At 39.0% G+C, this 11451-nt stretch overlaps 1 protein-coding gene across 1 annotated transcript in view; it reads left to right on the top strand.

Moving 5' to 3' along the window:
• traf2a (Tnf receptor-associated factor 2a) overlaps nt 1-11451 on the top strand; it is a 152935-nt gene that overhangs the window by 116142 nt on the left and 25342 nt on the right. The window contains exons 5-7 of the mRNA XM_050050347.1: nt 4545-4619; nt 4755-4829; nt 6225-6707. Of these exons, the coding sequence (XP_049906304.1) occupies nt 4545-4619; nt 4755-4829; nt 6225-6707 (633 nt within the window). The remainder of the gene's footprint in view (nt 1-4544; nt 4620-4754; nt 4830-6224; nt 6708-11451) is intronic.

The raw sequence follows: 11451 nt of genomic DNA, 5'->3' as shown, positions 1-11451 counted from the left end.
TTAAGGCAGTGCTAGATAATAATGGTTGGCACATAAAATATTGACACTTTAGGCACAATTTGGACATTTTCACTGTGGGGTGAACTCACTTATGTTGCCAGCTGTTTAGATGTTGATGGCTGTGTTTTGAGTAATTTTCAGAGGAAGGTAAATCCATACTACTATACAAGCTGCACACTGACTACTTTAAGTTATATCAAAGTGTCATTTCTATAGTGTTGTCCCATGACAAGATATAATGAAATATTTGCAAAAATGGGAGGGGTGTACTCACTTATGTGAGATACTGTATGCTCCTCACCTGTGTCCATTCCCGTGGGTTTCAGTGATCACAACATTATTGCTGTGTCCAGGAGAACTAAGCTGCCAAAGGCTAGTGCTAAAATTATACTGTCACGATCCTACAGGGATTTTAACGTTGAGGCCTTTCTGGATGATGTGAGAACAATTCCATGGGAGGATGTGTGTAAATTGTGCTGATGGAGCTCTTAATATATTCTTGAATTATTTTATGAAAATTGTTTATACACATGCCCCTTTAAAAAAGTTCACAGTTAAAGCTAATTGTGCACCATGGATTGACAATGCATTGAGAGACTTAATGTTGCAAAGAGATGAGGCCAAGAAGCTCTCAGTTTTGTCGGGTTTAACTGAGGACAGAAACTATTACTGTAAGCTAAGAAACCAGGTTAGTAAATTGAATAGATTAAAAAAGAGAGCTTATTACAAGAGAAAATTTCTGAAAGCACTTATGACAGTAAAAAACTATGGACGGTATTGAATGAAATTATGGGCAAAAAAATCTGCTCGATCTTCTTGTGTTGAATCTGAAGGTGTTTATCTGACAAAGCCTCTTGATATTGCTGATTACTTTAATGACTATTTTATTGACAAGGTTCTCAAACATAGGCAGGGAATGGACTCTACAGGTAACAACTCTCTGGTGCTGAGAAAAGATCATATTATGAAGGGTAAAAACTGTTCATTTGAATTTCAACCTGTTGACACTGAGACTGTGGAAAAGCTACTGCGCTCCTTGCCAGACTCCAAATCCACAGGCACTGACCAACTTGACAGCAAACTGTTGAGAATTGCTTCTTCTTTCATCTCTTTACCTATCTGTCACATATTCAATAGACGTCTAATTACTGGTGTGTGTCCATTGTTACAGTATCTCACATAAGTGAGTACACCCCTCCCATTTTTCCAAATATTTCATTATATCTTTTCATGATGTCATCATGGAGGAGTGGGAGAGGATTCCTGAAGCAACCTGTGAGCTCTGGTGAATTCCATGCCCAAAAGGGTTAAGGCAGTGATGGATAATAATGGTTGGCACATAAAATATTGACACTTTAGGCACAATTTGGACATGTTCACTGTGGGGTGTACTCACTTATGTTGCCAGCTGTTTAGATGTTGATGGCTGTGTTTTGAGTAATTTTCAGAGGAAGGTAAATCTATACTACTATACAAGCTGTACACTGACTACTTTAAGTTATATCAAAGTGTCATTTCTATAGTGTTGTCCCATGACAAGATATAATAAAATATTTCCAAAAATGGGAGGGGTGTACTCACTTATGTGAGATACTGTTTGGAAGGAGGGTAAAATTATTCCTATTCCCAAGGATGCTAAATTTACTTTCAGTGGTCCCAGCACCAGGCCTATTAGCATTCTACCTGTTCTTAGTAAATTATTAGAAAAAAATCTGTTTGATCAAGTCCAAACCTACTTTTCAGTGAACAGTCTAATAACTGAACACCAACATGCATACAGGACTGGTTATTCGACCTGCACGGCCTTGACACAGATGTCAGATAGTTGGCTCTCTGCGATCAACAGTTCAATGCTGGTTGGTGCAGTTATGTTGGATTTTAGTGCTGCTTTTGATGTGATCGACCATGATATTTTAATACAAAAATTAATTTACTATGGTTTTAATAGCTCGTCTCTTCTCTTTTTTAGGAGTTATCTGACCTCTAGGTCCCAGAGGGTTTATTTTAATGGAGCTTTTTCTAGGAGCAGAGAGTTAGACTGCCTCGAAGCATCTTCTTAATATGTTACAAGTGGCACAAAACAAGGCTGCTAGACTAGTCCTGGGCTGCTCTTACAGGTCTAATACACGTGAAATGCATGTACGTCTCAGTTGGCTAAATGTTGAGAAAAGGCTATCTGCCAACCTACTTTTATTCTTCCCGAAGGTTATTTTAACCCATAATCCTAAATTTATTTATAATAAAATAATTTATAGATCGAACATGCACATGCATTACACCAGAGGGGCAAGTAGAGGCTTGATTAGTCTACCCCTGGCAAAATCAAGAAGTATGAGAAGAACGGTTCTTTATAGGGCCAACCGCACACAGAACTGTCTTCCAAGAGACATTACAGAAACTCAAGGTATAGTTAGCTTCAAAAAGAAGTTGAGATGTCACTTATTAGAGAGCTAATGATGACAATGTTGAGCCATGTATTATTTTAAATTATTTGTATGCTTTGTTATTGTGTAAATGTGTTTTGTGTTAAATTGTTTTTAAATTTTTATGATGTTGTAAAGTTTTTGGACCCCAGGAAGACTAGCTGGCGTCTTGCCGTCAGCTAATGGGGATCCTTGTTAATAAACAAAGAAATGCAAATTTCGAATGCTGTCACTGAAGTCATGACCCTTCCTTCTGTTGTTGGTTTCTTGTTTACATCTCCCGAAGCCCCCAAATGATAGGAACTTTAGTTCCAAAGCTTAGAGCTGGAATTCCCCATATAGAAATAAGACAAAGAATAATAATAAGGAATTACAAAATCTCTGTTGTACCCATGGACGTCGGAACTATTTTCTGAGAGGGGGGCGGGATTTTTGTTGGGAGGGGCGGGGGAAGCACGCACACTTATCAGTGATTAAGGATTTGATTTGAAGTTATTTTATAATAACATGCAGTTATAAGAGAACTAGAATGGATGAACACGGCATCTTTATTGTTAAGAAAATGAAACTTTGATAACTAAATCAAGCCATTTAAGGAACATAACATTATTTGTAACCTTGAATGAAAAAAAGAAAAGTCTGCGCTCCTGACTCAGGGCTTTCATGCATTTCCAAAAGTGGACCTTCTCTCAGTTGACCTACTGATGAAGATTTTAAGCAGGGTCGAGACATCGCTTTCATCCATAAGGTCACTGTGAGCGTTCATAATGGCCAAATGTGTTAGTCTCTCCTGCGTCATGGTGTTGCGCAGCCAGGTTTTCAGCCTGCGCAAGGCTGAGAAAGAGCGCTCGGATGCCGCGACAGATATGGGCAGGGCCAGACAGAGCTTAATGAGCTTCTCCACCTCCGACAGCATGGAGCGGGTTTGGGGCTGCAAGGTTTGCAGGATGGACACAACATCCTGGATGCCAAGGCTACTGTATGTAGTCAGGCAGGCTGCATATCACATCAAAAGCATAGATCTATGCATTAATGATATGAAAGAGATAAATGTAAGTCAGACAAATTGAGTTTAAATTCAGATTCTTTATTTTTTTTAAAGCGTAATGCAGTGGGTAGGGAGGCTGGGGTGCGGATGGGAGGGGGTGCGACTGCACCCCCCACACCCCTAGTTCCGACATCTATGGTTGTACCATCAATATACTTTTATGAAAATTACATAATGCCCCTTTTGACTCGGCTTATATTCCTGGATGAGGTGTTGGGTGTAACCTGTTATGTTACTATAATCACATTACTTTTGTCACTAACACAGTAAAGTAACATATTACTGTTCCAAATTCAGTAATCACATTACACATTCTAATCAAAGAATTATGTTGTTACTTGCGTTATATACATTCTTCTGTTATTTGTAAAATGGGAAGACAGAAAAACAAACAGACGTGCTGACAACATTGACAGCGCCTATTGATATATTATTTTAAGGCAATTAATATTTGTACTATGCAGTGTTAGGGAGGCCAGCCTCATGCAGGCTATACTGATATAGTGTCCTTTTGAGGCAGTTATAGTCTACTGCAGTGCCTTCTTGATTCTCCTGATTCTTGTTGTGTTCTGATATGTGGGCATGTGGAACGTTGAGCATAATTGAATTGCTAACTGGCACTGTCGTAACAGTTCGTCTCAGGGGATGTTGCAGAGTAAGGCAATGTGATGAATATAACAAATTACTTTCCACAGGGAGTGATTAAGTAAAGTAGTGCATTAGTCTTTTTAAAAGTAACGAGTAATGTGTAATTATGACATTATGACCCTAACACTGCCTGGACCACTGACACCTCCTACCTATTCATGTACAGATGAACATAGACAAAAACACACAATTTTTTAATTGCGGGGGGATGAATTTTATCTGTCTCACTTTAACTAGTGAGACAGTTAAAATTCTTTTGCAAGGAATGCCTTGCGGCAAACTTAATACCTAAACATATATTTAACCTTACCCGTTGTTCTAAAAACTGCCTGTGATGTCTACATTATGCCAGGTGATGCCTGCTGCATCAGGATGAGATATTTCTCTGATTGTTAACTAACTTTAGTTTCCATACTGTTTTTTAGGCTCATGATGAGATCTGTCCAAAGTACCCGATGATTTGTGAAGGTTGTGCAAAGAAAAAGATTCCTAGAGAGAAGGTATCCCACATATTTATACTTCAAGTGATTTCTCATAATTATGTTGGATTGATCTCATTTACCATTTACCTATTGATCAAATTCTATAATGTGTTCTATAGATCATTAGCTTCTTTCATTTTTTTTGTTTTGCAGTATGTGGACCATATTAAATTCTGCAGTAAATTTAAAGCACCATGCAGATTTCATGTTGTTGGCTGCAATACATCTGTAAGTAGACTTTTTGTCATAATATGCTATATGTGTAACAATGGCTAATGTAACAAGTACAGGATCTTGGCAAGATTCAACAAAATCTCCCAATTAATGGTCATATGAAGTGGAATGCTTAGACCAATGACTTGACAAAAAAAGGTACAAATAACATGCACATTCAACCGTTATTACAGAATTTATTGCCACATACCTGTAAATGAATCCTGTGTTGTTGAGTATGAAACCTGTGTGTGTGTGTGTGTGTGTGTGTGTGTGTGTGTGTGTGTGTGTGTGTGTGTGTGTGTGCGCGCGTGCATAATGCCATAGAAGGTATTTCCCTAACAACTCCATGTTAAGTTCAAATATAAAACAAAACGTGATTGCCATGTCATGTCAATATTTAGTAGAAGCACCTTTAGCAGCAACAATGGCCTGAAAGACTTAACCAGACTGAAAGGCACAAAAATTAATAGGGACTCAAATATGACAAAAACCAGCATACATTTTCTGCGAGAGACAAAAACAGAGAGTCAAAATCAGGTGCCAAAATGAACACTGACTAGAGGGCATGTGAAAGACTGAAACATACACTAGCCCAAACATAATTATAGTTTGTTTCAACAGCCATAAAGCTGCAACTGGAACTGGCCTAATAAAGCACCAGTATACTCCAATGGAAATAGTTGTTGGATGGTCAAACAGCCTGAACCCCAAATTGCTCCCCATGGCTGTTCCATTGGTGTGTGAGAGTGTGTGAATGGTTACTGAGTAGCAGGTGGCACCATGTATGTTTGCTTCTGCCACCAGTGTGTGGATGAGTGTGTGAAAGGCTGAACGTGACATGTAGTGTAAAAGAAAAAAAATGTTTGGAAGAATAGAAAAGCGCTAGTCCATTTACCATTTCAGAAGGTCATTCACTTATTGAGCCAGATTTACAGCTGTGCCTCATTTTTTATGATTGACCTCTCTGTACTCTGAAGGATATTCCTTCCCTTAAATTGTCCGTTTCATTATCGTTATTTTGAATTAATTTGGAGTGTTTTTTTTTTCTTCATCTTGTGGTTTTTGACAGGATTTCACTACTCAGGTTTATTTCAAATCATTACATGTACCTAGTTTCCATTCAATTTAAAACTTAATATGCAGTTTTTTTATGCATTTGGATATTTTTTTTCTCCTTTTTTCTATATTAAGCATGACAGTTGTGGGGATGAATAATTTGTGTGGCACATATATGTAAATTATTAGCTCCATTATTTATTTGCTGAATACGTTTACTTTTTGCTTCTCCTGTGGCACAATTTCACATAACATCATGCAAACATCATGTAATTTTTTTTGTATGGAATGGACGAGGGCTGTTGTTTGTGTTCTTTATGTGTTTCCGCTTGTGTCTTTCTTTGAGTGGAGGTGGAGAAAGAGAGGATCCATGACCATGAGCGACAGTGTTCTTATGAACACCTCAACTTGCTCCTGCATTTCATCATGGGCATCAAGGTGAGCCTGGAGAGCCTTCAGCCCCAGAGCCTGGAGGCAACCAGCCATAAGCTGCAAGAACTCCACCAGTCCCTCAGGGACCTGGAGGTGAAGATGAGCCAGTTGGGTGGGGGTGGTGCGGTTTCCATGCAGGGTGCATGTGCCCCGACTCTGACCACCTCCTTCACCCCACTGCCCAGCGCCATGGGTGCTGCCCTGGAGCTGCAGCTCCAGAGTGAAAAAACAAAGGTGGCTGAGCTGAGCCAACGCTGCCAGGAGCTGGAGCTCAAAGTGAGCACATTTGAGAATATTGTCTGCGTTCTCAACAGAGAGATGGAGCGCTCCTGCACCACCATGGAGGCTTATAACCGCCAACACAGACTGGACCAGGACAAGATTGAGATCCTCAACAACAAGGTGACTAAATGACATATAACCTTTGCTGTCCAGCTGTGATGTCCACCAGATCAAGTTTGAATCTCAATGATCCCAAAGGAAAATTAGATTGTCAAGGTATCAGGAATGAAAAGAGAATTTGAAAGGGTCACCTCACCCACAAATAAAAATGATCTTCATTTGCAGATGCCTACATCAGAATGAAGTTAGTGACACTTTCCTTGTTTTGCCACCTCGCTTTTCTCCTAAAGAGCATAATATGAAACCTCTGAAAATGTCTTGAGCAATGTAATGCAAATATTAATGGTGAAGGATGGCACTATAATTCTATCCAGGCTGATATTAACCCTACAGTTAGCTTCATAGAATCTTTACTTAAAGATTGAACAGTTGTTTGCTCATCTCATTTGTCACATTACACTACAGCACTCTACTTTGCAGGGAGCATCAGTTTTGGTCTCACTGAAGACTCAAAGAAAGCTTGTTAAAGGTATACTATGCAGGAGTTTGCAGCTACTGTTTGTGAACAGTATCAACAGTGAAAGTTGAAGTTAAAGGCAACCCCACCTTTGTCTGCTTCGCTACGCTATATTTGCATTGTTTTTTTTCTGTGCTGTATTGTAGCTTACTCTTAGATGCATGCTGCTTACAGTCTGTCACGTTTTCGCTAGTTGTTCAAAAGAATTCCTTGTTTTAGTCCCTCCGAGACTACCCACTTTTTCAGTCCCATGAGTTTTAGTGGTTTCCCCAAGAGCCATGTTATAAAAGGCATCAGGCCTTCAAAAAATAATTTTAAGTAAATAAAAATGGTATTAAATTAAAAGGGGGTTACTGGCCTATCCATTACTGTTATATCCCATATAGTCAGGTTCTAACAGTAATGGCCTATCCATTACTGTTAGAACCTGACTATATGGGATATATGGTATGTGAAATTGAGTGATTCCCTTGATTTTTTGCGGAAAGTGGAATTTCCCCACACACGCTATTTTTACTTCACTAAATAATACGCAATAAACGCCAATGTTTAAGTCCAGCCCTTATTACCATGACACTGTTCTTTATTGAATGTAAATCAGGGAGAGAGAGGAGAAAATTATCAGTGTACCCCTTTTTGCACTTTAGGCAGTTTAACCTAAAGCATTAGATTTAGTGCATCATATCGAGGTTCTATCCCAGCTGATGAAACTCCTTCTTCATGAGCTCTGCCTCCAACAGCCTTGCGGTGATGCCCAGGTGCTTCAGTTGTTCTGTGGCCTCCCATGCCAGAATTTGATCCTGCACTTCTTCAGCTGATGTTTGATTTCTCCATACTCCTTGTGTCTCCACTGCAGGGCGGTAGAGTAGTCATGGTCTAGTGTAGTAGTAGTAGTAGTAGTAGTAGTCTCATTGTGTCATACGGATTACTGTTAATGTATTATGTTGATCTGTTCTGTACGACATCTATTGCACATCTGTCCATCCTGGAAGAGGGATCCCTCCTCAGTTGCTCTTCCTGAGGTTTCTACCGTTTTTTTTCCCCGTTAAAGGGTTTTTTTGGGGGAGTTTTTCGTTATCTGCTGCGAGGGTCCTAAGGACAAAGGGATGTCGTATGTTGTAAAGCCCTGTGAGGCAAATTGTGATTTGTGATATTGGGCTTTATAAATAAAATTGATTGATTGATTGATTGATTGATTGATTGATAGTGCGATACAGTTTCCTTCAAATTGCAAGTCTATGTGTACAACCTTGATACTGAGTCCGTTGCTTTGTTGGAATGTGATAATTAAAAATATTATATTTAGGCTTGTGGGTTTTGATGCAAGCAACCTGTGAGCACGCTTGATATTGAGGTCATCTTCTTTGCTTAGCTTTAGAGCCGCTCTAATAGTTTTGAAGTGAATTCTGGCATATTTTCACCACTCTCAGTCACTTCCTTCACTCCATAGAGCCACAGATGTATGGAGCTAGAACAGTCTCAAAATGAATAAATGCACACAGGAATTAATAAATTCAAAAATTTATTTGGGGAGTTATATATATATATATATATATATATATATATATNAATCGTTCAATAAGGTCCAATCTGTATGGAGCTAGAACAGTCTCAAAATGAATAAATGCACATAGAAATTAATAAATGCACAAAAAGGATTCACAAATGTATTTGGGGATTATATATATATATATAGTCTATATAACTCAAAACACAAACACATTTTCAATGCACACAAAAATATGTGTCATTCCATATATAAGTAAAAGAAAAGCCACATTTAAAAAATAAGATTTATAAACATATTTGTGATGCACACACAAATATTTCTTATTTTAAATATGTGCAATTGAAACTCACAAATGTACGCATGTAAGTATTTGCAATTTTCATCAAATACATATTTGGAGGTTGTTACATTGATATATGAACTGTTGAACCTGCATTTACAAAGTGCTTTTAATTTGTAAACTTCCCTGCATTTGTGTGTGTGAGTTTTGAGAGTCCCCTGACGTGATTCAAATGCATTTTTTCTAAGAGGGGATTGTCTGCAGTCAATCAGATGTCTAACTCCTTTACAGCCAATCACATGAGTGCCTCCCCACGAGGGGTGTTATATGACGTCATTAAAGCGCGCGACTCCAGGTGGGAGTAAGGTGAAGCTGCAGTACCGGAGGCTGCAGCAACGCGTTATAATTTCAAAAATAGGAGAAATTAATTAGTAATAGTAATTAGATTATAGTTAAAAGCCCAGGTTACATTAACATTGCCGGTCCTCTCCGCTCCTCTCACCCACACTTGAGCATCCATCCGGGGATACACAGTGTCGGGACACTCCGCTGTCCTGCTAGAGTTTGTTCTGTGTTGTTATTTTTTTATTTTTTTTATTTTTTATATTTGTCTTAGCTCTTTAGAAACTACTGTTCTATCTTTTGTGTGACGGACACTTCATATAATACCATAACAATATACTACTTATCGTGTTATGTCATCGTGTCATTTCTGTCTCTACATGGTCACGTGTTAACAATTCTCCTCTACTCTCTGTATTGCGCACGGCGGAGTTCCGCCACACACGCAGGTGAGCACGCATTTTCCTGACCAAACTCGACCTTAGCCCGGCGCAGTTTGTTACGTGACATAGCTATTGTTGTTGTCACATGAGTGCCTCCCCATGAGGGGTGTTATATGACGCCACTAACGTAACCTGGGCTTTTAACTATAATCTAATTACTATTACTAATTAATTTCTCCTATTTTTGAAATTATAACGCGTTGCTGCAGCCTCCGGTACTGCAGTTTCACCTTACTCCCACCTGGAGTCGCGCGCTTTAATGATGTCATATAACACCCTTCGTGGGGAGGCACTCATGTGATTGGCTGTAAAGGAGTTAGACATCTGATTGACTGCAGACAATCCCCTCTTCGAATCGAGTCACGTCAGGGGAGTCTCAAAACTCACACACACAAATGCAGGGAAGTTTACAAATTAAAAGCACTTTGTAAATGCAGGTTCAACAGTTCATATATCAATGTAACAACCTCCAAATATGTATTTGATGAAAATTGCAAATACTTACATGCGTACATTTGTGAATTTCAATTGCACATATTTAAAACAAGAAATATTTGTGTGTGCATCACAAATATGTTTATAAATCTTATTTTTTATATGTGGATTTTCTTTTACTTATATATGGAATGAAACTTATTTTTGTGTGCATTGAAAATGTGTTTGTGTTTTGAGTTATATAGACTATATATATATATATATAATCCCCAAATACATTTGTGAATCCTTTTTGTGCATTTATTAATTTCTATGTGCATTTATTCATTTTGAGACTGTTCTAGCTCCATACAGATTGGACCTTATTGAACGATTTTCATTGTCCTCACAGTGTGCTCCTAAATGCCATTGTTTATTATCTATCATGTAAGCTAGCAGTCCGTCCACACATGCACTGTGATCCTCCATGTTGCTCACTCTTTGGTAAATGGTAAATGGACTGCACTTGCATGGTGCTTTTCTAGTCTTCTGAGCACTCATAGCACTTTTACACTACATGTCACATTCATCTATTCACACACATATTCACACACTGGTGGCCAAAGCTACCTTACAAGGTGCCACCTGCTGTTCAGTAACCAGTTTTACACAATCACACACCAAAGAAACAGCCATCGGGAGCAATTTGGGGTTCAGTATCTTGCCCAAGGATACTTGGACATGTGAAGTGGAGGAACAGGGGATTGAACCACTGACCTTCCGATTAGAGGACAACCGGCTCTTCCTGCTCACCCTGCTTTGCTCAGCAGCAGCATCTGCCTTATGAGCTGTGGTTGAGCTAGCATTCAGGGTGGTTGTAGAATTGCTCACCCCTTTATTTTTGTTGTGCCTCCTCTGGTTCATATTAATGACTGTATCAGGACAAACAGAATACACCTACATCTATTTTCTTTTCACAAACCACTATAAATTATTAGTTAAATGTGGGTCCAGGGAGGTAGCAGCTTGGCTGTTAAGCTGCATCAGGTTAGGAGGTGGAATTGGAAGCCTTTCGCTTATGAAGTCCCGACCTCACTTGTGCTCTGTGCCCAGGAACGTACCAAACACAGCAGTATTCAATTTCAATTCAATCTTATTTATAAAGCCCAATATCACAAATCACAATTTGCCTCACAGGGCTTTACAGCATACTACATCCCTCTGTCCTTAGGACCCTCACAGCGGATAAGGAAAAACTCCCCAAAAAAAACCCTTTAACGGGGGAAAAAAATGGTAGA

Source organism: Epinephelus moara, chromosome 8 (assembly GCF_006386435.1).
Source record: "Epinephelus moara isolate mb chromosome 8, YSFRI_EMoa_1.0, whole genome shotgun sequence".
Taxonomy (NCBI): Eukaryota; Metazoa; Chordata; class Actinopteri; order Perciformes; family Serranidae; genus Epinephelus; species Epinephelus moara.
Note: the sequence above shows the minus strand (reverse complement) of the source record. Positions and strands in the feature narration are given on the sequence as shown.